At 44.2% G+C, this 26,551-nt stretch overlaps 2 protein-coding genes across 4 annotated transcripts in view; one reads left to right on the forward strand and one right to left on the reverse strand.

The window, feature by feature from the left end:
* The window catches only part of UBA7 (ubiquitin like modifier activating enzyme 7), a 56,159-nt gene extending 50,366 nt beyond the window's left edge, over positions 1 to 5,793 (forward strand). Inside the window, 2 exon segments of the mRNA XM_067463639.1 lie at positions 2,418 to 2,586; positions 4,220 to 5,793. Of these exon segments, the coding sequence (XP_067319740.1) occupies positions 2,418 to 2,568 (151 nt within the window). The 3' untranslated portion in view covers positions 2,569 to 2,586; positions 4,220 to 5,793.
* A 7,761-nt stretch (positions 5,794 to 13,554) lies between these two features.
* INKA1 (inka box actin regulator 1) lies at positions 13,555 to 25,670 on the reverse strand. Of its 3 annotated transcripts, none has more exons than XM_060765712.2 (2): positions 25,454 to 25,670; positions 13,555 to 14,520 (listed from the first exon to the last, which is right to left on the reverse strand). In XM_060765712.2, the coding sequence occupies exons 1-2, from the start codon at positions 25,502 to 25,504 to the stop codon at positions 13,648 to 13,650; spliced, it is 924 nt and encodes a 307-aa protein (XP_060621695.2). In that variant the 5' UTR covers positions 25,505 to 25,670; the 3' UTR covers positions 13,555 to 13,647. The 3 variants fall into 3 exon arrangements, with proteins under 3 accessions (XP_060621695.2, XP_067319741.1, XP_060621696.2); XM_067463640.1 differs by lacking the exon at positions 25,454 to 25,670 and adding an exon at positions 17,311 to 17,451; XM_060765713.2 differs by lacking the exon at positions 25,454 to 25,670 and adding an exon at positions 15,736 to 17,251.
* Positions 25,671 to 26,551: the final 881 nt, after the last annotated feature.

The following is a 26,551-nucleotide window of genomic DNA, read 5'->3' on the forward strand; positions in this document are numbered from 1 at the left end:
CAAGGAAGAATATACTGGACCCTTTGTATTCTATGAAATTGGGTTCCATGACCTCCCCATTACCAGGATACCAAAATCTGTGTACATCAAAGTTCCATTATATAGAGTGGTGTAATAAAATGCTATCCTATGGCAAAATCAAGCTTTGTTTTTTGGATTTTTAAAAAAATTCAAGCCATGGATGGTTGAATCCATGGTTAAAGAATCTACATACACAGGACCAACTATACTAGGGGCAGATATGACGTGATAGCCATGTGATGTTAGCTTCCTCCCACTATCAGCCCTGTAGCAAGCACCCTGTGACAGAAGGAGAAGTGGTACATAGTTGACTCCTTGTCGCACCTTCTAATGGCACAAACTACCTAACACCCCTGTGGTAAACTGTACTTTGTGGGATGTAATTTGGCTCATAAAGACTGTATCTAGTGAAACATTTACCACTCTTTCAAGAGTCAAGCAGAATTTGGAAATGTTGCCTTTTGGGGGCAGCAACTCCCAGAGTCCTCAGCCTGGAAGGATTCTGGCAATTGTCATCTAATTTATCAAAATCTGGGACTCAAATATGATTTTGGAAGTGAAGTAATTGTGAGACCTCACAGCTGAATAGTCATGAAGGCCATTGGCAGCAACAACAAGCAGACTTCTGATTGTGAGGCTTATCTCAAAATCTGTCTTGATGTTCCAATTCTCAACTTAGCCACCTTCCTTTTATTAGTCTCTGCTTGGGTTGTATATCTCCACTATATGTCTCCACATACAAGGATGAACAATTGTGGCAACAATCATTTTTTTTGCAATATTCTCCTTGTATTAAAAAGGTCATAGAGTCTTGCAAAGAATTCTGCACACAAAAGCAATTTTTTCTGTGCAAACCATCACATTTCCCCCTGCAGAATAAATTATTTACATCTTGTGGCATTCAGATACCTAGAGGAAATTGTGCTAATTTCTCACTGGTCTTATTCTTCTTGACAGGGATCTACTGACAATTAGGAATCCCATTTTTGATCGGACAATAAACAGTTACAAATTACACTCCCACCCAGAAATGGAGTCCCCCAAGACACTGTTTTAAATCTTACCATTAAAAACCAGAGAATGTTCAAAGAACCCAAGACAAAATAGTTTAAAATAATCTGAATCGGGGATTATTAAAATTTCACAAGCTCCCTCAAGTATTGAGGACTTGCTTCTGTTAGTTTTCATGGGTTTTGGAAGAAGGGCTGGCAGTGCTGGTTAAGCACAGTTCTAGTTAACCTCCTTCATCTCAGCTACTTGCAGAGGGGGGGGGGGGATGGAAGTACATTTGTTGTGCTGTTGGGTTCCCTGTGCTAAGCCCTGGGGAGCAACAGTCCTGCTGGCTATGGTTGTGGGGTTTACAGTGGTCTCAGGGTGATCCACAAGAATAAGGGACAGGGAAGCTATGGCTGCCACCCCCCAAAGGCCCCTCTACAAGTACAACCCTGAGTACTATATCAGCAGCAGCTGCAAAGCCTCCACGTCCTGTCCCTTCCATACCGGGTAAACATCCTGCTTGTCAGCACCTCCTTCTCTGTTTCCTGGGCCAGGCCTCGCTCATCCCCATTTGAAACGGGCCATCCTGGACCTCTGCCATCCACGTGGCAACCAGGCAGAGTTAACTTTAGTCCCTTATTCCACAGTCTTTCCAGACTCCTTGGCAGCTTCTCTTATTTTTGTCCCACTTCCTCTTCTCCCTCCCCATTTCACCCCCAAACTGGACTGCAGACTTACACAGACAACTTTATCTGTAACTCATGTTTCTGAGACAAAGAACAAATATGTGCATGGCTCCCCTCCACTTCAGAGAAGGGGGAAAGAATAAGGAGAAATAATAGTGCTCCTTGTGGAGACTAAATTAATGTATTCCCCTCCTCTGGGATCACCATTCACGTGCTGTGTATGATGCAAAAAGAACAACAAGGGAAAAAATGGCAGGAGGCAAGTTGAGTTGGTCAGATAGCCAAGTGCTGAATAATAGCACGTCTTGCTTTTCGGTCCTCCTTGTGGGCTACCACAAGAAACAGAATACTGGATTTGGGAGAGCTTTGCTGAAGTCCTATGAATATTTGTCGTCTTAGTTTATTGAAAAAGATATTTGCGAGTAAAAAATCCTCACTGTGGTGGTTGTGACCACTGGAATTTTTAATTTGGGGGCTACAACTCTCAGAATCCCACAGTGGTAATTGCAATCTGAAAATTGTAACTTTTGCAAGTTCTTCCATTGGATTGGGATGTTAGGTGTAGCTCTATGTAGTGAACAAGATCTGGAAGGCAGAATGAGGCAAACTCTGTTACTGGAAGTGTCAGAGTCCACTTCAAGCTACTTGGTTGCTTTGCCACTTTCTTTAGCATCTGCACCACCCTCACACTGGCCCTGCCTTTTATTTTCTCAGGCTGACTGAAGCGGTTTGCCAGACTTCTGGAGAGGCTGTCTCCCCAGAGCAAAAGCTCTTGGTGTTGTCAATAGTTTGTGAAGATGAAGAGGCTGATAATGATTTACCACCTGTTCATGTCTGGCTCCATCCAGTGAAAACTGAAAGATGAGGAACATTGGCTGTATATGTAAGTGTAATGAAAAGATAATATCCATAAACCAGACGTACTGAATGTGTCTGATCTCAGTTCTGTTTAAAGCAGAAATTTTGCTTGGTCAAGAGTGCTTGTCTTGCTCTTGTGGTCTAAGCATGGAGAATGAATCAGGAAGACGTTACAACCAACAGGATTGGAATTTTGTTGGACTTGAAAAGCTGCACTGGGCACTCCATATCACTTTTGTTTGAGAAGAAGCGTGTGGCTTGGCAAAAGGGCACATGATCCAGTTCAGTCTCCTCAACCTATTGCCCTCCAGATGTGTGGGTTTCAATTACCATTGTTCTGGCGTGACCCTGCTAGCTAATGATAATGGGAGTCATAATCTGACACATTCAGAGGGTATCAAGTTATGGAAGGCTGTTATAACTGAGATACACTTAAATGTTTTATACTGTAATTTATTATTATTATTATTTACAAAATGTCTATCCCACCTTTCTCAACCCAAAGGCGACTTGAGACAGCTTACACATTGGTAGCAATTTGATGCCACAGCAGTCATAAATACAATTAAAACATTTAGCACAAATTATAAAAATCCATACAAAACCATTAAGAACATATGATCACCAATATCTACCTGTTAAACTCATTTAACTTCTTTAACTGGCTGGGACTTCTAGGAATTGAACTCCAGAATGTCTAGACCAAAGTCTGAGAACCACTAACAAGAGCACTCTAGCAGACAATTCTAAGCACATCACCAAACTACAAATTCCAGGATTCTGTAGCATGGAGCCATGGAAGTTAAAGACAAATCAACGTGATCTACTTGTGTAATGTAGCTATACTTGCCTCTTTCACACTGCACAATTATAGTTTTGTATTATAACTTTAACTGCCATGGTTTCAGTCTATAGTAACATAGGACTTGTAGTGTGATGAAGTACTATAGAGAGTTCATATACAAATCCCAGGATTCCCTGAGATGGAGTTGTGGCAATTACAGCTGAATGAAAATGCTATAATTCTGTAGTACAAAGGGGACCTTAGTTTCCAAATGCTTCATCTCATATTTATCATCAATAAATATGAGACTGCTAAATCCAATGTTCCTTTGGACAGAACTTCCTTACCCTCCCCTCTGCCACCTCGTCCTGCAGCCTGCTGCCTGAAAACTAGCTTCAAAAGGATTCCCAGTTTCCACAGCATATGTGCTGTGGGAATGGGAGCTTCCTTCCTTCCAAATCTGTTGAAATCTATTATCAAAGTTGGATTTACCTATAATATCCACCCCACCCCCACCACACTGAGCACTTTGTATGATATATTCTTATATGATTACACAGCTGTTGCTATCTCAAGTAAATTGTAGCACAATTCAATATTTGTGGCTAGATTTCAAAGAAAAGGTTTCAAACATTCTCTGCAGTAACAGTATTAGCAGCACGGATAAGATCAGATAAAGCTAACTGGGACACTGGCCCTGCTTTTCTCACATCTTCATTTTGGTAGAATAACAAGTGGCTAACATTAGGCGAGGAGCACTATGGCCGGGTGCCCACTGACAGATTGCCCCTCGTGTTTACAGTCAACTTCTAAAAACACATTAGACTAATGAGCCAGGCTTGATGGTGAACGGAAGCTTCTTTCATTTCAACAGGGACGCTGCTCTTAGGAAAACTGCCTTTGGATCCCGGATTGGACAGAATGTTTTTGCCTAGCTTATCTCTCAAGTTCTCCCGCAATGACTGGAGCTGCAAACAGACCAAGGCAACACACAAAACAAAATGTACACCAGTAACTTCTCTTGAAAATCAAGACCCATTTTGCTTTCTCCTCTTTATGAATTCTCTTGTTCTCTTGATTGATTGGAATGAAGTAATAGTGATCTTGAAGTTGCTGGGGCTGCTCCCAGATTTCGGAGGCTAGGATAGTCCCATCTCTTATGTCTTTCTGAAGTAATCAGAAGTTTCTTCATTTACATAGATTGTTGGCAACTGTTGTTTTTTTTAAAAAATGGAGTGTTAATGGGTGTATCCTACAAAAGTCCTTTAATATCCACTAGGGGTTTTTTCCCCCAGATCTCCTGTTAATACCAAAATCTGTGGATGCTCAAGTTCCATTATATATATATATATAATGCTGCCGTAAAATACCGCCCCCCATGTAAATTGCAAAATCAAAATTTGTTTTTTGGGTTATTTGTTAATATTTTAAAGCGTTGACTGTATATTTTCAATTGTTTTTCTTTTTAGTTTATATATTACCCATTTGCCCATTTTATTAACTGATTCGAAAGTTCTCAAATTCATTTTCAGTTTCTTGTCGTCTTCTGATGTTGTTAACATCAACATTTCTACCTGTAGGATTTTCATTTTTTGTGTAATTTTTGGATTGTTTGGATTTTTTTTTTCTGTTGCTCCAGAGAACTAGAACATGAAACAAAGGCAATCCCTCCTCTAAACAAATCTTGTTAAGGAAAATCCATTAAAGATTCACCTTGGTATCTCCTGTTTGAAGGAATGCAGCAACAAAGCAAATACGTTTATCAGGAAAAGTGGAGGTTCTGGTTCTGCTATGTAACATCTCCTGGTGGCTTCACAGTAATCCTGGCTTTTGTAATGCTGTGTTGCCTTGGTTCATTCATGACTGCAAATTCAGTTGTGCAGTGCTTGGTGCTCAGGGGTGTAGATATTGTGGTTGTGTGCCTTCGAATTATTTTCAATTTATAGCAACTCTAATTACTGGGTTTTCTTGGCAAGATTTGTTCAGAGGGTGTTTGCCATTGCCTTTCACTGAGGCTGAGAGAGTGTGACTTGTCCAAGATCACTTTGAGGTTCCTTGGTGTAACCCTGGTCACCAGAATCATGGCTGGATGCTCAAACCACTACACCACACTGGCTCTTGGTTTAGGTTTGGGGAGGCAAAATGAGAGCATTGCCTCCACAAATAAGAATCCCCCCATTAGATTTTCATGTACTTCCTGAATTTCTAACATTGCAGTATCTTGAAACTTCTGTTTAGTGTTTAGAAATACAGTATGGCCATATGAGAGTTTTGGGTATGGCTGATGTTCAGTGTCTCAATTTCTGTATTGCTACAAATTTGGGAATTGAAGCAAAATGGGGCAGAAGTATTACTTGGAGGTGAATGGCCCTCTGCTAATGGCTATACCCCTTTTCATGCCCATGTAAAATTTGTTGTGCCCAATAAAATACTTATCTCCTAGCACAACAGCTCCTGACTTGGATGTCTCTTCCGGCTAAATATCCTTCACACTCATACTTCCCTGGGATCGATCTTCTGATTCCCTGTTTCACTGCCTAATGGCAAACTTCTATAGTCTATTTGTCATTCATTAGGTTTCTGACCAGAATTTGTTGAGGGTGACCCATAGATTTACTTCTTCATTACATGGAATGGAAGTGTTGGAACATGCTTGACTTTTAGAACCGTGACTAGATATGTTGGTGGTTGCTGAATGGACACATTTATAGCCTAATGGCATGGGCAGCTCTGGCCTTCCAGATGATTGTGGAGTGCATTTCTTATCATGCCTCATCATTGGCTGTGTTGGCTAGAGCTGTGGAGAAATGTAATAATAACTGTATTTATATCCTGCCACCATCTCCCTGAAGGAACTCAGGGTGGCTTACAAGGCACTCCAGGGTGCACATATAACATACAATAGGTAAAAATGGTACAAAAGTATAAAACAAGTCACACAAAATTATAACAGCAACCCACATCAACACATGTAGCATAAGTAGGTCTGGCTTACCTATCCGAACATATCTCTCCTTATGAACCATCTAGGACTTTAAGATCGTCTGGGAAGGCCCTGCTCTCAATCCCGCCTTCCTCGCAGATGCATTTGGCGGGGACGAGAGACAGGGCCTTCTCAGTGGTGGCCCCTCAGTTATGGAATGCCCTCCCCAGGGATATAAGATCGGCTCCCTCCTTTCTAACATCTCCCAAAATATTGTCGAAGGCTTTCATGGCTGGAATCACTAGGTTCTTGTGGGTTTTTTCGGGCTATAGAGCCATGTTCTAGAGGCATTTCTCCTGACGTTTTGCCTGCATCTATGGCAAGCATCCTCAGAGGTTGTGAGGATGCTCACAACCTCTGAGGATGCTTGCCATAGATGCAGGCGAAACGTCAGGAGAAATGCCTCTAGAACATGGCTCTATAGCCCGAAAAAACCCACAAGAACCTAATCTCCCAAAATGGTTAAGACCTGGCTCTTTGAGCAAACTTTTTCTGCTGGAGCATAATTAGATGTAAACGAATATATGGAATGACTGACAATGCAACTGGATAACGATTTTAGTAAGGAGACGCTGAGGATCTTGTTTTTACAGATATGTTTGCTTTTTATATTACATTTTAAATGTTGAATTGTTTATAATTGTTTTAACTGTATTTTGATATTTGTTATGGCATTGAATCGCTGCCGACTGTAAACCGCCTTGAGTCACCTCTGGCTGAGAAAGGCGGGATACAAATGCAGCAAATAAATAAATAAGTGTAAGCTAAAGCCACCTAGATGACCAGTTACTCACATGGCTCTGCCCCAATCATGTTGAAAGGGGAAATTGGAGAGGCGAGGATTATGGCCTGATTTTGACAGCAATACAAGTTTGCATGCAAGGGTCCAGGTGCCAGAAGACTAGCCCTGTTTCACCTTACTTTTCTGAAGCCTATAAATGTTATATTTGAATGAAGAACTCAGGAGGAGGATGGGAAGCAGTGAAGTCTTTTGGGAGTGTTTTGTCTGGCAAAGCCAGGCACACCTTTCATTGACAAAATCAACCCCCCACCCCTTTCTCCACAATAGGGTCAGATCTGTCTTTATTTCAACACAAAAATCTCCTTCTGTTTTATCTCAATTTGTCTGGCATGCTAAGGCATGCATGTAACTGATATGAGACAAGTTGAGATCACAGGCTGAAGTCCTCAAATTAGTATACTTAACTAATGCCACAGATTTCAAAGAGTCTCATAAAGGCTCTAACTTCGTGACAAGGTCCAAGGTTCAGTTTCCAGCACTCCCACTCCCCACTGAAAGGGATCTGAAGTCATAAGCACTGAAAAAGCCCCTGTTCTATTATTCTGATGCACATTACCATGATAGTAATATATTCATTTCTCCATAGGTTCCAAAAAGTAGAATAAGATTTAATTTTGGGAATACAAGGATGGTAATTCTGCTGCAAACAATGGTTTCAGAGTGGATATTCTATGTTCCCAATAAAAAAGCAAAGTTGACCCACCGCAGTATTAGGTAGATGCCACACCAGCAGAAGAATGTACATTTTTGCCCTTGAGTGTTGCTTACATGGTCAGCAATGCAGGCCTGATGTTTATAATAGTAAGAAAAGCACTGAAGAAATAGAAGGCAAGAAGGCTGCCTCCCCCAATCTGGTGCTCTCCAGATGTGTTGGACTGCGTGCTGGCTAGCAACGAAGGGAGTTACAGACCAAAAATACCTTGGGAATATCAGATTAGGAAAGGATGGGGATCAGGTAAGGAAAGTTGCACTTAAAGTGAGAGACATAACGTACTTACGTTGCCTGATTCGTTTATTCAAAAGATAAAGACCACAACACCTGGGAAATAATGCCATGCCATTTTAAAAGAGGTGCTACTTTCAACAGGGCAAGTGATTAACTATTGCGAAAAGTCCCACAAGGAGGTTGAATCACTTTTCCGTCTCTGCAGGCTGATCAAATCATGGTAATAAAGCCCAATTGCTTTTACGGGCAAGGTCTGATGGAGGTATCGGCATGTAGCAATAGCTAACATTTGGCTGTTGCAAATGAGGGGAGAAAAATTCCATCGGTTTGTGTTACATTTTGCTTTAATCCTCCCAGTCTACTAATTCAAAGCAGAGGCGTGTCTTAACTCTAAGGAGGTTTGTTATGGGGGCTCCTTCATTGGCTTGTTGTAACTGCGCTTCCAGAGCAAAATGATCCAGGCAATGGCTCATAAACCAATTGTCTTCGGGGTCATTCACATAACTGTGCTAAGAGGGACAATGCCCTGATAAAGAAGGGAGTTGACCCACTGATCCCGGTGTGGCATGTTGGTGAAAGAATTATAGTTCAAAAGGCAGAAGTGTCCATTCAGGGAACCAACTGCGCAAACTGGAGTGTTTACCATATTAGTGGGCATGTGAGAACATCATGTGGCTTTCTTATCACACAGGATGTGTCTCTTCTTCTAACTCCAGAACAATGCAATCCAATTTCTTTACCCTGACGGCATATACTAAGACTGGCTGGATGTTTGTTTTCCTGTGATGTCTTCTTTTGCTTTCCAGTTCAAAATGGTTTGCAATAGTAAAGGAACAGAATGTTAAAAGCACTGCTCCTGTCCATGTACATGTCTATGTAGAAATATATGATTTCACTGTCTCCAAGGAATTGTTTTTTTAAAAACTAGTCTGCACTCCTTTTAACTCATTAGACCACCTCCTTCCCCCTTCGCTGCCCTGAATCAATCATTTGAAATTAAGGGTTATCACCTCTTAGATTAAGGTTGGACAATCTGGCCCTCCTGGTGACATCAGATTGCAACTCCCATAATGGGCTATGCTGGCTAAAGCTGATAGGAACTGCAGTCCAATCAAATCTTTGCCCTGGAGCAAAGGGAATGTTCCAATCTTGTTTTTTTATACAGAAACTGGGCAAGCCGGTGACTCTTACTTCAATAGAGGTCTCTTTCACACTATGGCACTTTTGTTCTATGGGATGCAGGATTTGTAGTTTATGAGGGACTTCACATTCTCTGAGAGAAAATTCTGAATCCCTCACAAAGCTAAAAATCCTAGTATTCCATGGGATGGAACCAGAGCAATTGTGGTACCAAAGTGATCTAACAATGCAGTGTGAGAGATCAGAAGTGACAGAATGTCATCCTGCATTGCATCTGGCCAGCTTTATAGGCTGTATGGTGGGGTGCATGTTACTACTGTCATGCCCTTCAACACTTTATTACTCTTCTATATACCCCAGAACCTGCTCCCTGATACCTAAATACCTTAAAGGCATCCGACCCCATCCAAAGTTGAAAGCTAAGCAAGAGCAGCCCTGGATATTTGAACAGAAGCTGTATATATTTCAGAGGAAAGACCTGGCAAAACTATTGCTGAGTATTCCTTGCATAAGAAATGTGTGAGGTCAACATAGATTGATAGGTGACTCACACACATTTCTACCTGAGACAGCTGCTTTCATCCTCTTCTTAATAGATAGTGGTTATGAATAGAAACGGCCTCTGATAGCACAGTACAATTTCAAATCATATCAAAGAAGAGTATAAAAGTGGCTGGGGTTGAGGATTAGAGATAGTGCAGAGCTTGAAATGCTTCCACTTCAGCAATGATTCCTGTTACATTCTGGGCAAACAAATTCCATGTGGAGTGCATCACTCCACCACATTGGAGTCCATGGCCACAAAAGAGGAAAGTGAGTGGCTGGGCACTCTATTACGACTACACACCATCCCCAAGTAGGAAAGAGGGAACTAGGGGATTTCAGAGACATTTGGGTTTCAAGTCCTATTAGCCCCAGTGAGCAGAAGAAATGAGAAGCTTGTTCAATGATACTGGGAGGTCCACAAGTTCTTCCAGAGGATTGATCTGCTGGTAACTATTCGCCATGTCTAGCCAGTTGAACATCCAGAAGCCGTAAATCATTGAATGCTATGTGAAGAAGATAGAATGTGGAAATGTTTGCACCTATGTGCGTTACCCATAATCTTAAACATGCAACCAAGCTAGCCCCATTGAGAAACAAATGGTGAACTAGATGAGCTTTGATCTGAGCCAGCAAGGTAATGCCTGTGTTCAAGTGTTTGGTGGTCCATTACTGTCTTGTCCTAAGCACAATGTGTCATATTTTCTTAACTCTCACACAAACATTAAACAAATAATTTTTCTACATGATAGATGAATAGCAGGGTAAGGCAATGGGTGGCCTTCCAGATGATAGAACTCCTATCATCCTGTATCACTGGATATGCTGTCTTGAGTCAATGGAAGTTGCAGTCCAGCATCCTTTTTAAGGTCACAAGTTACTCCAGATATAGATAATAATTCCACTCCAATTTACTCTGGATATTTGGATACATCATGAAGAACCTGAAGGGAATATAAGCAGCTCTAAGATCAGTTGTTCCACTATGTGGAATGAAGGATTTGTCCAGAGAATTAAAATGCCACTTTTTAATTTTCTGTCTTTCAAGCCCACATGACTGCAGAAATGAGACTGAAAAGCTTGGGGACACCACCGACATGATTTTTAATGAGGCCCCCTCTAATAGGAGTACCTAATTTCAATTTTCCAGTCCTCATTGTTAAAATCTCTGTAAAATAATCACCAAGGACAAATTATGTGTGACACTTGTCATATAGTTTGGTGCTATGTACCTGATATTTTCCATTAAACAAGGTCATTGGTGGTGTGTAGGATTGGGACCACGGTATAGGAGGAGGACTTTTACCCTTTGCTGCCTTCATGGTCCAGATTGGAATTAAAATACCCTCCTTTTTTTGTTTATTAGTTCAAAGAGGGCTGAAGGCAACTATTAAAACAATTGCAATTAAAGATACTTAATTAAAGGTGTGCAACATTCAAGATCTCTGACACATTTACTTGAGTAATTTATGGAAGTTTGACTCAGGTATTTAATTTAGGACAGTTGTTCTTTTCTAAACGGACGGCTTGAAAATTGCTGAGGCACTTAGACAGACTCCTTGAATAAATGTTTTCATTGTTACCATTGTTCTGCAAGTCAGAACACACACTTAAGTCATGAAACCCATAGAGACACACAGCTAAAAGCAAGAAATAAACTTTTGCTGAATAGTGGGCAATGAACATCTCATAGACTAGCTACCTAAACAAATGCCACAGAGTAAAACTATGGATGTAGTGTAGGAGAGTGGTGCCGACTTTTGCAGGAGGTAGGGATTTGCTTCTCAATTAAATGTGAAGAAGAGTAAAAGAGAATTTTTCTCCTGAGCTCAAGTATAATTGACAAAGCCAACGCAGCGTAATAAAAACCATAGGCCCTTGGCCAGACGTCTAAGAAGAGCTCTCTTAACTGGTACATTGTTAAGGAAAACCAAGCAGAATGTGATACTGCCTTACTATCAATATTGTGTGACTTTGTTAGCCTCACAAAATAGTCCAGAAAGTCATTATCAGAGAGATATTGTCAGAAAAAAGATAGCACAGAGCTATGCCTTTTCTACAACCTTCCCATGGTTCACCTGAGGGACGTCCAAGGTCACTGTTTAAATACCACTGATTTAGAAGGGTTTTTTTAATAGAGAGAGAAAAGCTAGAGATGGTCAGGTAGAGCCATCAGCGGCTACTGTATTTTCATATGCATAGAATGACCTATTCACGCATTCTAATTTTGATTTACTTCCTTTCTGACCATAAGATATTGCATTTCAAATTGTACTTTGATATTCTGTATTGTGGAGGTCTGCAATTTTTCCACACATATCTCGTAATTCTTATCATCATGTCCCTTTATTTTTATTGCTATTCTAAGGGATGGGTGGGAGTAAAACCTTGGGTCCAGCAGCTGTCAGGTCATCTGTAAACATAAGTGTGCCCTTGAGAAGCAGGTTAGCCTTCTGTGGTCTTTTCCAAGTAATTGCCAGAGGTATTTGAAGCTGTTGATGGAATAAATCCACACTCATAGAAGTGTAAGGGACTGCTGCCCTGTATTTCTACTCTCTGTTCTCTGTTATATCATTACACATAATTGATGAAGTTACAACAAACTAATTTGTCCATCAGACCTGTTATTATTAACCGACTGTGCGTAGCAATAGGAGCCTTGATGAACACCAGTTCTGAATCATCAATTGAGGTTATGCTCCTAAACTAGACAGAAAGGCACATTGAATATATTCCCTCCAAATCAATATGCACAGAATAGCATTGCCAGGCTGCAGTTTTCTCTGTCCTTATTTCCATACAAGTCCCAGGGCATTGCACTGTTACATTGTTATTGCTTTGATCTTCCATAATGCACAATTGATAGCCTAATTAAATATTTTGATGTGAAGGTTAATTACCCCATTGACCCAAGACTGAGCTTTGCTTCAAGTATTCCTTTCACCATTTGTCTGGCGGCCCCAGAGAGGACGTGTTCTGCTCTACAAATTCCAGCACGACACCTCCAACACCGTACTCACTTTACCAGCAGATAGATGCTAGGATGCAAGCTATTCTGGCCGCCATCCACAGCCCTTGTCTCTGCTCTTTTGAAATCCCGATTGTGGGAAGCCCAGCGTGGCTCTGCTTCTGACTATCTCCCAAATGTTATGCTGAGACTCAAGCATAAACTGTTCCACTGTAACTAGGTAAATGGCCTCACTTTAACTTTTTCAAGTATCAGATTGGCATGCTGCTCAATTTTAAAAGAAATAATGAATTTCAATTAGGCCCATAATACATATAATTTTGTCCATAGGATGCAGCCATGGCAGTTAAAATAGCACCATGTAATTTGAAAAAGGCCCTATAACTCCCAGAATCCTCCATCCAGCATGATCAGTGGAGGAAGAGGAATTTTAGGGGGGTAATCCAAACAAAGATAAGATTTCCAAGCTGTGCTGAGAAGACTTTTTGAACTGAAAGTTCATGGCTTCTTGCCTCATGTTCATTCATTAGCAGTTTAATCATAGAATAGAATCATAGAATCTTAGAGTTGGAAGGACCACAAGGGCCATCCAGTTCAATAATGCAACTACTGCAAGGTTGGGGAACTTGTGGTACCTGACCTCTTGCCTAACTTGGTTAGGGTAATGTGATTTGCACTTCAGCAGCATCTCAAGAGCCCTAACCAGCCCTAACCTATGAAAAAGGGCCAATGCATTCACTAAAACCCAAGATGAATCCATCAGTGTATAGCTAAAAGGTAACGGGGGCAAGATGTGTAATGTGAATATATACACAGAGATCAGAACATTCTTAAAGTACAAAAACAACAACATTTATTTACACACGACCATAAAAATATAGATCTGTTTAGAAAAAGGAGGATTATAAAAGAAGGCTTGGTTAGATGTAGCCAATCACATCATTGCAAATGATGGGTTGCCGACTTCGGCAGTTCATGAGGGCAGCAAAGCTGCTACAGTCTGTGGAGAGCTCACTGATATTCGCGTGGGACTGGTGAAAGTAGGGGAGGGAAGGCCGCCCTCCCAGGCCCACAGGGCACGAGAAGCGCTTGGTGCCGTCAGAGTCCTGTTTGGCACGCTCCGTGCGTGAAATGCCAGCCAGCCTGCGGCGTACATTACCTGAGAGATTGAGCAGGAAGCCATGGGGTTTGGCCAGCCAGCGCTGAAGCCGCCCACGCTCCCCACTCTCCTCAGGTAAGTCCATCCAGTTCTCAACCAAGTCGGCAAAGCAGTTGTCCCCCAGCACCAGAGGTTGTCGGTTGCGGCTCTGTGACAGGAGGGAGACCGTCCAGTCTCCCGCATCCACTGGTTCAACATCCCGCCATCGTTCCAGGCAGGCATCAGAGGCGGACTTGGGACGAGGCCTTCTGGCAGGTGGCCGGCGGCGCAAGAAGCCCCCAGAGGAAAGTTTGCTGGCTCGTAAGGGTGGGGGTACCTCTTCATCCCGCCAGCTGCTCCCAGACACTTCAGAGTAGCCAGAGTCAAATTCTAGGCTCCGCTCGCTGCTGGGAGGAGAGAACGCCACCTCCTCTTCTACGGCCACCTCCAAGCAACAGGCAGAGTCTGCTTCAGACAGTCCTGACACTCGGGGACTGGTGCACTGCTTTGGGGAAGGGATGGCTGGGGGTGCCCTCTCCATCTCCTGGGGATCCAGTCGGAACTCATGGTCATGCACCTTCTTCAGATCATGCAGCGTCCGCATCATGCACTGCATCTGTCCCCGCAGCACTTCGCTTGACTCCTTCATGCACAGCTGTGGGGAAGAATCGAGACAACTTCAGTTTCCTGGCAACAGTTTATTTCTCTGATTTTCATCCCACTTTTCTCCCCAAATGGTGATTCAAAGAGGATCACAGTAAAAAAATTTTTTAAAAAAATAATAATACAGGTGCACTAAATTATCATATTAAAGCAGAATTAAATCAATTAAAATATTAAAATACAGCCAAATTAAAAGTAATTTCAAAACAGTACACCACCCACCCCATCAAAAGCCCCTTTCAAGGCAGATAGGAGCCTGGCTAACTAAAAGGCAAGCTAAAACTTTTTTTATCATCATCATCATCATCATTATTATCATCATCAGGCTCAAACCCAGAACCTCAATCAATGGCTGACACCAAATGAGAGACTCCCTCCTGAGCACACAGAAAACTGGGTGACTTGGAAGGAGATGAACAGACTGCGCTCTGGCACCACGAGATGCAGAGCCAACCTTAAGAAATGGGGCTACAAAGTGGAATCCATGACATGCGAGTGTGGAGAAGGGCAGACCACTGACCACCTGCTGCAATGCAACCTGAGCCCTGCCACATGCACAATGGAGGACCTTCTTGCAGCAACACCAGAGGCACTCCAAGTGGCCCGCTACTGGTCAAAGGACATTTAATAGAATACCAAGTCTGCAAACCATTGCGTTTTATTGGTTTATTAGTTTTTAATGCAATACAACTGTTTTGGTTCGCTCCTGACATGACAAATAAAATCATCATCACCAACTGCTGGTGGGAGGATATCAGAGAGGGGCCCAGCACAGCTTCCTTTTGTCATGGAGCTCCACAGCCTGGGGAAGCCACCAAGAAGGCCACTCGCCACAAAGGCATGACCCCGTTCTGTTGTAACCCTGGGAAACCAGCATATAAAATACCAAACCAAGCTGGATGCTTTAGATTGACTTAGTCCAAATAATTAAGCCTACTAGCTGAATATTATGCATCCAGAGAAAGCTATGTGTGGATCACGAGTTGAGACAACACAAAAAGAGAGCAAACAAGAGGATCATTGACTCCACAAAAATGTGCTCCTGACCCCACATGACCCAGCCCCCCCTAGGCAAAACCATTTGCCTTAAAAAGAAGCCTTTTACTCTCTTCATGCGCACATATCTAAGATGGTTCTCCGTATTACAGGCACAGAACATTGGTTTGCCACATACACACACGGCTCCCTCCTCTCTCCCGCAGCTTACCCTTTCCAGGGGTGTTCTTGGAAGCCCGCAAAGCACTTCCGAGGCCTGCTCTGTGTGCCAGCAGGCTGCCTGCAAGTTTTCTTTCTTTCTTTCTCTTTTTCAAAGCCTAAAGCACTTGGGATTTGCGAGGGGCTGTACAGCTCTGACTGTTAGCCTAGGTGTGGAACTGGGAGCCAGACCCGCACGCGCAAGCCCTTGCCCCGTCTCGCCTCTGCAGGCCCCTGGCCCCGAGGCAGAGTTTTTCAGCAGCATCTGCGCGTTCCAAACCCATCCCCAGCCATGCAAGCAGCGGCTTGTTGCAGTTAGCAAGTTGCCCTGCCTGGGGAGATGACACAGAGGGTGTGTGAGACTCTCCGGGAATTACACAAGTAGTCCCCAGCCATGCAAGGAGGAAAAGCCAGGAGATAAGGGCCACAGTCATTCATAGTGTGGTGAAGGTGGTGGAGAGGGGGGCTGCTGCCAATCCACGGCAGCATAAACAAGGGTGAAGTTCACTGGGGTCTAATGACCTTCAAGACTCTGCAGCCCCTTTCACTAACAATCGCAGGAGGAGTCCCCTTTCTTTTCTTTATCTGTCTGTATCTTCAACCCTTTTGGACAACCCTCTTGAACTTCATGGTTTTCTTCAGGAAGGAATACTCAGGGCCCTTCCACACAGCCCTATAAATCCCACATTATCTGAGTGTGGACTCTGATAACCCAGTTCAAAGCAGATATTGTGAGATTTTCTGCCTTGATATTCTGGGATATAAGGCTGTGTGGATGTGATTTTCTCAGGGTTTTTTTTCTCTGAAGCATAGCCTACAGAACCTGGTAATCACTGGTGGTTTCCCTTCTATATACAAACCAAGGCTGATCTTGCTTAGCTTCCAAAATTAGATGGGATCCATACTGCAGGAAAGAGGGAGGACAGGATGGGGCACTGGAGCTTGCAATCTGATGCAAACTATCCTTGTTAGATGCAACTGGGAAGTGCAATAATGGTAGCACTCTGTTCTCAAATTAGACCTACAATTAAAACTGAGGAAGGAACATATCCTTTCCAAGTACTGAGAAAACTATGGCTCACAATTGAAGAGACCCTGATTTGATGAAGCAAAGGAAAAAAAGGAGTGTGATAGCCAGGCCAGTATTGATACAGGGTGTTTAGGGCATTGAGGGAATTATTTCAGATTTCTCTAGTATGGCAGTAGCAAGAACCCTCTTGAAGGCTCACAAGCTAAATGCTGAAAGGTATTATCAGGGAGGGTGTATGACAAGAACACAGACTCCCAGTATCTTATTTCTTCTTCCATTCCACTCCCCCAAGCCTACTTTTCATTGCTTTCTAAAGTCTTGTTGCTTCAGCGCTCAAATGTGCCATACACCATCACTCCTCCAGGCAGACTGGTGGACATTGTGACAAGAAGTGATTCATTGAGCATGTCTGGTGACACAACTCAGAATAGTCCCCCAGCGACTGGCTGAAAACCTGGAAGATATTAAAATATCTGTTCTGGGCTATGATTTAGCAGCATTTCCAGCACTATCTTCACAAGCCATTTAAAAATATTAAAACTGCAGATTACCTGTTACCTCTCTCCTCATCTCTCTTGAATATATAACGCTTCCAGTCAAGAAAAATACCCCGATCTCCCTTTCTAGCACTGCATCAGATAAGCTTCATTTACACCACATCAGTGAGTCAGCTACTGATGAGCTTTTAAGGGAGAACAACCCCCTTTATGAGGACTGTACTGGTTGTTTCAGCACACAGTCACAGCTCAACAGCTGTGAAGACAAAAAGGAATTTTCCTGACCTAAATATCAGGCAAGCTTTGGGGATATGACTCAATACCATCCTCAAAGACTTGTGTCCAAGATGGTAGTATCTATCTAAAAGATAATGCTGCAGATAGCCAAATAATTGCTGTTTCACAAGAGCACTAGGAGAATTTTCTTGTGGCTGATAAATGAGGCCCATAAACTGCAGTTCTCCAAAGGTTTGAAAGTTGCCAAAGACTGCTCTCCATCCTGTTGCCCAACCCATCCTGTGCTCAATATACCTTCCCATCACATTTCCCTCTTTTCCCTTGACTGCTATCATCTTGACCACGTAAGAATTATGCATCTCAGTTCTAACTTCCTTTACGGGTTCTGGACCCCAAATAATGACACACAGAGAGGGAGGGATCACAGCATCAGGGACACATACACAACAGCAACAGGATGCCAGGAGGCCACAGATGACTCTATGGTAAACATCAGATTGCCATTGGGACTGGACAAGACTGGGAAGGACCAAGTGAAAGAAAGATCAAGCATGGCAAAGAACAAACAAGGCATCTACTTAAGCTGTTAAGACAAAGATGTCCTGGAGATATGTATGTAGCATGAATGCTCTGTCCTACACAAGGGTCCAGGATGCCAGATAGGAACAAGTCATCTTTGGCAACTTTCAGACCCGTAGCGAATTGCAGCTTATGGGTCTCATTTATCAGCCACCAGAAAAATATCCTAGTGGCCTTGTGAAACATCAATTATTTGGCTATCTACAGCATTATCCTTTAGATAGATACTACAATCCTGGACATAAGGCTTTGAGGATGATATTGAGTCATACCCCAATGCTTGCCTGATCCCTGGACTTAGAGCAGGGTTGGGAAAAGTCTGGATTTCCAGGTACAGCTGGACTACAAATTCCAACAGCTCTAACCAGTACAACCAATGGATCATGGGAGAAGTAATCCAGTAAACATCTGGAGAATCATAGGTTAGATGGACTTAATATGCAAATGGAGAACTGTCAGCTACATATAATAGGATGCCATTATTAGATTACCACAAGGTTGCCCATACAGAGAGAATTTTCAACACCAATTTTCCTTATGGCAGTAACTGCAGAAAGTGTAGTATTTCCAGACTCAACACTAGCTTTTCCGATTTCCACTCCCAACTTCAACAGAATAGCAATAATAAAATGACGACACTTAATAAAACCAAAACCTAGCTTTTTTAAAAAAGCAGCAAAGATAATCGGATCATCCAAACAACAACAAACTAGAGCGGAAGGGCTAAGATACCCTCTCTGAAATAACAGTAAAGATGTAGATTTTATAATGCCTTCAAGCAGAGGTCCTAAAGGCAATGAGAAAACGCCACTAAATCCTTGCCCAAATGGCTACAGTCAGAAGCCCCTGGTGGCGCAACGGGTTAAACCTTGTGCCGGCAGGACTGCTAACAGACAGGTCAGCGGTTTGAATCCGGGGAGAGTGGGTTGAGCTCCCTCTGTCAGCTCCAGCTCCCACAAGATGGTAAAACATCAAACATCTGGGTGTACCCTGGACAACGTCTTTGCAGATGGCCAATCCTCTCACACCAGAAGTGACTTGCAGTTTCTCAAATCACTCCTGACAGAAACACGATTTGCCAGAATGGCCACTCAAAGGTCTCAAATCATTAAGACCTTGAAATGTTAACAGCAGCAGCTTAGATTGGGGCCAGAAGTAAACAATACAACAATAATGGCATCTCCTTGCATTTATTCACAGTTCTTAGGCAGAACATTTGAGAGTTTGAGGACTCTGAGAATTCGAATCCTTGTTTGGCCATGGAAACGCAGCATGTGACTTTGGGTTAAGTCACACTCTCCTGGCCTCAGAGGATGGAAAGAAAATCCCCCTCTGAAAAAACTTTAGCAAAGAAACCCCGTGATAGAGTTGCTGTAAGTCAGAGACAACTTGAAGGCACACAGCAAAAGCAACAACACAGAAAACAACTCATAAGAGCACACAAGAAAACGTTTCTGTACACACAAAACCTTTCTCCGTAATCCCATTTCATACAGAACATCCTTCTGTGAGGGATGCTGGGGAAGTCTCCAAGCCTATAACTGAACAGTAGCATGGGAAGGCAGCGGCAATCATGTCTATCCAATGGTTCTGTTTACAAAAGAGCATAACATGCTGCATATTTCACAGTATGGCTTTGGCAAGGCAGCTGCTCAGCCCCTTTTAGGGACCCCATTCCCAGTGACAGAGGAGATAATTTTGCACTGCATATAGTCATGGAGCGGAGGCTGCTCTGGCCTTTCATCTTTCACAACATCTGCCAGCCTTCTGGTTCTCACTCAGAAGAAGAAGAAGAGCTCCGCATCCCAACTCTCCTTCCACCATGACCTCACTTCCTGCAGGAGGCCTTCCCAGCATTGACTCCCTTACACCAAACAATTTGCTCCTTTATATTCCCATGGCTGCTAGCGAGGCCAAATGGGAGCTCAGCCTTTTGGCATGCTGAAATGCCTGTCATTTTAGAAAACTGGGAATGGAGTCCAAAGGCAATGCAGAATTTCTTCTATCTTGCTCTATTTCTTTTAGGGCTGTGAAGAAGATTTAAAGAATTTCAAAATCCTTTGATACTGAATGAGACAATTCTGTACTTTATTTACGTTTCTTCGGTGGTTTAAAACCTGGAAAAATCCTACACCTTTTGTGACTGTGGAGCAGGACAGACAACTCCGCATCTATATGCTTGTCCACTATGCCCTGCCTCATGTACAGAGGAAGAATTGTTGGGGGCTACAGACAATGCCGTTGCTGTTGCCTGTTTTTGTCAAAAGATATTTAGCCGCCTGCGCTCCTTCTATTTTTATCAGTTTTATGCTAATTTATGCAATGCTTTTGATACTAAATAAATAAAAAGTGGCTTAAAGCTCCTTATTTCCTAGCAGGAAAACCCAAGTGAAAGTGGAGAAACAGTATTTATATCTTCTGGTTTATTACACTTCATAGAATCATAGAGCTGGAAGAGACTTCATGGGCCATCCAGTCCAACCCTGTCAAGAAGCAGGAAAATTGCATTCAAAGCACTCCTGACAGATGGCCATCCAGCCTCTGTTTAAAAGCCTCCAAAGAAGGAACCTACACCACATTCCGGGGCAGAGAGTTCCACTGCTGAACACCTCTCATAGTCAGGAAGTTCTTTCCTACAGATTTGGACCCACTGTCCAGTCCAACCATCCAGCCTCTGTTTTTTGTTTTGTTTTTTGTCGTGTCAGGAGTGACTTGAGAAACTGCAAGTTGCTTCTGGTGTGAGAGAATTGGCCGTCTGCAAGGATGTTGCCCAGGGGATGCCCGGATGAATTGATGTTTTTATCATCCTTGTGGGAGGCTTCTCCCATGTCCCCGCATGAGGAGCTGGAACTGATAGAGGGAGCTTATCTGCCTCTCCCCGGATTCGAACCTGCAACCTGTCGGTCTTCAGTCCTGCTGGCACAGGGGTTTAACCCTGTGTCAGCCTCTGTTTAAAAGCCTCCAAAGAAGGAACCTCCACCACACTCTGGGGCAGAGAGTTCCACTGCTGAACAGCTCTCACAGCTAGGAAGTTCTTCCTAATTTGAATCCTTCCTACCTACTACATGGTCCTAGACAGGATCAGGGCACAATGAAAGTGTGACATCAACAACCTGCATCCTTGTGAAGTTATCAAGGCCTAAGTGAGACCCATCTGGACTTAGGCCTGCCCCGAGTCCCTATCCCAGGTGACTGGGTCTCTGAACCATCATTTTATAGTCTCACAATGTCTCAAAATGATACTAGATCATGGAAAAATTAACAAATGCCTGTTGCTGTGGCCAGGATGGATCTACTACAATAAGGGATGTTGGGTGTTCTCAAATCAGGGTTGATCCATTGGCTAGAACAGGCATGGGCAAACTTGGGCCATCCCTCCACGGGTTTTGGACGTTAACTCCCACCATTCCTAATAGCCTCAGACCTCTTCCTTTTCCCCCTCAGCCGCTTAAGCGGCTGAGGGGGGAAAGGAAAGGGCCTGAGGCTATTAGGAATAGTGAGAGTTGACATCCAAAACCCCTGGAGGGCCAAAGTTGGCCCATGCCTAAGTTAGGGCAATTTTCAGAGGCTGCAATACCTTTTCCGAACACTAGAGGGCAAGGCCCAAACAAGGGCAGGGCTTCCTATCTATTCCAAGTACGGCATGCAGCGATATTAAAACCACAGTCGTTTAGTGGTTTGATCCCACGGTGTCACTCGGGTTGGTGTCAACCCCACGGGCGTCCTTGCATGCACCAGAGTATGGCTGTTGCACATGCAGATGAAACCACACAATCTGAAGTATCATTGTAATTGGATAATAATGATGACAGGCTCTTTTTGGACTATATGCGCATTAAAAGATTCGAAAAGCAAATTAGCATAGGGTTTAGCCATGTAGGCCTATTCATACAGTACATGTAAGCTAGGCTTATGGAAATGGTGTTGTGGGTATATCTAACTTTGGAGATAGTTTTATAAAAAGCAATAAATTTCAGATTAAATGATATATATATATATATATATATATATATATATATATATATATATTCAGTCACTGGATTGCTGTGGTTTTTCTGGGTTGTGTGGCCATGTTCCAGAAGCTTTCTCTCCTGACGTTTCACCCACATCTATGGCAAGCATCCTCAGAGGTTGTGAGGTCTGTTGGAAACTAGGCAAGTGGGGTTTACATAAATGTTGAATGTTAATGGTGGGTCTGCCTGAAACAAGGGAGAATGTTGCAACTGGCCCGCTTGATTAACATTGAATAGCCTGGCAGCTTCAAAGCCTGGCTGCTTCCTTCCTGGAGGAATCCTTTTGGTATCACCTTCTGTGATAGTGTCACTCAGTGTAGTTTGCACCCCCTGAACCCACCAACCTACTGGTTTGATCACTGAATTAGTACTCAAATTCCTGCTCAGAAAACACCACAAATTGGCCTTGGGCAAGTCAAATTGAAGTTCTGCCCCTTTGTAATGCAATATAATAGTAATAATAATATGATATTATAATTATATATTTATATTACATGTAATATTACTAATAATATTACAATATAATGGTATAATAAAATATAGTAATATTTAATACTGATATTGTACTATGCTAATAATATACTGTCTGTCTATCTATCTATCTATCTATCTATCTATCTAGTAAGCCGCTCTGGGTCCCCTCCGGGGTGAGAAGGGCGGCATATAAATGTCATAAATAAATAAATAAATTTGCAACACTTCAGGCTGAAAGTCACCATGAAACCAGGCCTGTCTGCCGAAAGGAGGACCATGTCAACAAACCTTCCCACTCTCTGTATGGGAAAGTCTTCAGTTCTGTTCAGCAACACAGCAACGTGGAAATCAACCAAGAATAAACCTAGCTCTGGCTGGAGAAGGCCGATTTAGAAGGAAACGCCTGGAGCAGCCAGAGCCCTGAGCACCAATCATCACCAAAGTCTCTGACTCCATGTTTCCATCCTGCTTCGGATCTTTCTCCTAAAGAAAACAGCTGCCGTTTCCTGCCTTGCTCCTTCGGCACCATTCTTCATCTTGCTGGATCTCTTCCAAAGGCCTCTTTGGGGCTCCTTAACCTCATTTGTCCATTTGAAGGCCAACATCCCAGCCCAGGAACAGAAGGAGCAGCTGCACCCAAGCATGTGCAGAATGTATTGCTTTGTTACCCCACACACCAGAAAAAGTGTGGGGTAACAATACTTTTGCACTGTAGAATTAATGCAGTACCTCACAACCTCTGAGGATGCCTGCCATAGATGTGGGTGAAACTTCAGGAGAGAATGTTTCTGGAACATAGCCATTCAGCTTTGAAAACTCACAGCAATCTAGTTCAAGTGATGTCAAACTGCCTTCGTTCTGCAGTGGAGATGCACGCTGGGCCTCCAGAGAGCATCCCTCTGCTGCCTGGACAAACTCACAGCAACCCAATGCAGTTTGACACCCCATTAACTGCCGTGGCTCAATGCTATGGAATCGTGAGAGCCGTCCATCGTCTGGTGAGACACCATCACTCTTTGGCAGAGAAGGCTCTGGAAAATGACACACCCCACAATTCCACAGCAGTTCAAGGGGTGTCAAGCTGCATTAATTCCTCAGTGCAGATACAGCTGAACTTTCTCTACTCAGGAATATATCCTGCTCATTGTCCAGGACCTTTTGGCAAACGTCCCTCCTGACATTTTGCCCACATCTATGTGAAGTCTGTTCGAAACTAGGCAAGTGAGGTTTATATATCTGTGGAAGGTCCAGGGTGAGAGGAAGAAGTCTCGTCTGCTTGTGGCAAATGTGAATGTTACAATTGGCCAGCTTGATTAGCACTGAATAGCATTGCAGCTTCAAAGCCTGACTGCTTCCTGTTTTAAACCTCAGTTGCCTAGTTTCCAACAGACCTCACAACATCTGAGAATGATATTGGCCTGAGGCAAGCGTGAATGTTGCAAATGGCCGGCTTGATTAGCATTAAATAGCCTTGCAGCTTCAAAGCCTGGCTGCTTCCTGTTTTAAACCCCACTTGCCTAGTTTCCAACAGATCTCACAACTTCTGAGGATGCCTGCCATAGATGTGAGTGAAACACCAGGAGAGAATACTTCTGGAACATGGACATACAGCCTGGAAAACTCACAGCAACCCAGTGATTCCGGGCACTTCCGCAACACATCCCTTGAACTGTCATGACACAGTGCTTTGCAATCGGGAGCTGCACACAAAGAGTGCCAGCGCCCCAGCAAACTGCAACTCCCATTATTTTGTGGCATGCAAAGTGATGTCAAACTGCATTCATTCTGCAATCTTCATAGTGTGAGCACACATAACTGCAACCACACCACACAGTTATATCAGTTTGGCATAGTCAGAAGAGCCCCCCAAGGGCCTACCCCAGGCATGTTAGAATGTTGAGGCTGGCCAATCAGAAACCACATGCAAATTAGTAGGTAAATATAGCTCATGCATGGGCCAACGTGGGCTGTCTGGTTGTTTTGGACTCCAACTCCCACCATTCCTAACAGTCCCAGGCCCTTTCCTTTCCCCCCACAGCCGCTTAAGCGGCTGTGGGGGGAAAGGAAGGGGCCTGAGGCTGTTAGGAATGGTGGGAGTTGGAGTCCAAAACAACCAGACAGCTCAAGTTGGCCCATGTCTGTCTTACCCAGTCCAGCCCCATTCCGCCATGCAGGAAGACACAACCAAAGCCTTCCCGACAGTTGGCCATCCAGCTTCTGCTTTAACCTCCACCAAAGGAGGAGCGGGCATTCTCAGAGGCTGTGAGGTCTGTTGGAAACTAGGCAAGTGGGGTTTAAAACAGGAAGCAACCAGGCTTTGAAGCTGCAAGGCTATTCAATGATAATCAAGGCGCTCTACTGCAACATTCCCACTCGCCTCAAGCAGACTCAAAAGCCCTCCTGTGGGGCCTGGAGAGAGGGCCCCCCAACCTTCCTTCTTGCAAAGAGAAAGAGAAGGAAAGCGAGCGACAGCTTCGCCGGCAGCCTGGGCGGGACGAGAAGGGCGACACTCTCCTCCTTCCCTTCCTCCCTTCCTTCCCCGCAAGCCCCGTCTTGCTCCGCCGCCCAGCCAGCCTGGCGCTAGTGTGGGCTCCCCAGAGAACCGTCCAGCCCCGCGGATGATGGGAACCACCACACCAAGGATCTGTCGCATGAGCTAGAGAAGGCTCCAGACTTCGTGGAGTTGGAAGAAGAGACGCCAAGCGCCCTCCGAGCCCAACCCAGAGAAGCACAATCAAAGCACCCCCGACAGATGGGCATCTATCGAGGGTGCTTCAAAGCCTCAAGAGAAGGAGACTCCACCGTGCTCCGAAGCAACACAAGCTGCACCTCGGTGGCAGTTCGAATGGCAACGTCGGTGGCAGTTCGACCTAGATGCCCTTTCTTTCCCGTTGCGCTTACCACTTCTGCGCGGAGGTGGCTGACGAAGGCGTCGAGGCGGGCGCTGTGCATGCCCTCTGCCCGCGGAAGGGGGACAGTCCCGAGAAACCAAGGCAAGCAGGAAGGGAGGGAGGAAGGAAGGAAGGGGAGGCGAGACCCCGAGGAAGCGCCTGACCTGTCTGCCCGCCGACGGAGCGAGGCGCCTCCTTTTCTCCCGCTTCCCGCCCCAGCCGACAAGAGCGCCCCGTTCGCTTCGGACCCGGACCCGCCCCGTTCTGGAAGGACAGCCAATCAGCGCACAGGGCTCGGGACTTCGGCTCCAGCGGGGTCCAATCAGGCTCCGGGAAGGGCGGGGCCGGCGGGACTCGTGTAACCTGAACTCCTTGTAATTGAATTAGAGCCCCGAGTCAGAACCCGCGGATGGAGAGACCAAGGGCGGCGGAGAGAGGCCCCATCATCCCCGGCTTGGAATGCCTTTAGAATCATAGAATCATTGAGTGGGCCATCCAGTCCAACCCCCTGCCAAGAAGCAGGAAAATCGAATTCAAATCATCCCCGACAGATGGCCATCCAGCCTCTGTTTCAAAGCTTCCAAAGAAGGAGCCTCCACCACACTCCGGGGCAGGGAGTTCCACTGCTGAACGGCTCTCACAGTCAGGAAATTTTTCTTAATGTTCAGATGGAATCTCCTTTCCTGTAGTTTGAAGCCATTGTTCCGCGTCTTAGTCTCCAGGGCAGCAGTAAACCAGCTTGCTCCCTCCTCCCTATGACTTACTCTCACGTATTTATACATAATAATAATAATAATAATAATAACTCCACCTTTCATTGCGGGGAGCTGGCTGTGATGAAGCGCACGAGAAGGAGGCTAGAGTGCAAATGGAGGAAATCTCAGGATGTATCTGACCAAGCAGATACATGGCCCTCATCATGTCTCCTCTCAGCCTTCTCTTCTTCAGGCTAAACATGCCCAGCTCTTTAAACCACTCCTCATAGGGCTTGTTTTCCAGACCCTTGATCATTTTAGTTGCTCTCCTCTGGACACATTCCAGCTTGTCAACATCTCCCTTCAATTGTGGTGCCAGAACTGGACACAGTATTCCAGGTGTAGTCTAAACA

Source organism: Anolis sagrei, chromosome 2 (genome assembly GCF_037176765.1).
Source record: "Anolis sagrei isolate rAnoSag1 chromosome 2, rAnoSag1.mat, whole genome shotgun sequence".
NCBI lineage: Eukaryota > Metazoa > Chordata > Lepidosauria > Squamata > Dactyloidae > Anolis > Anolis sagrei.

Coding starts and splice junctions, on each gene's coding strand:
- INKA1 (XM_060765712.2), bottom strand. CDS start 25,504: ATGCACAGCGCCCGCCTCGACGCCTTCGTCAGCCACCTCCGCGCAGAA. Junction 14,521..25,453: donor GCCACCTCCGCGCAGAAGTG/GTAAGCGCAACG, acceptor TCTTCCCCACAG/CTGTGCATGAAGGAGTCAAG.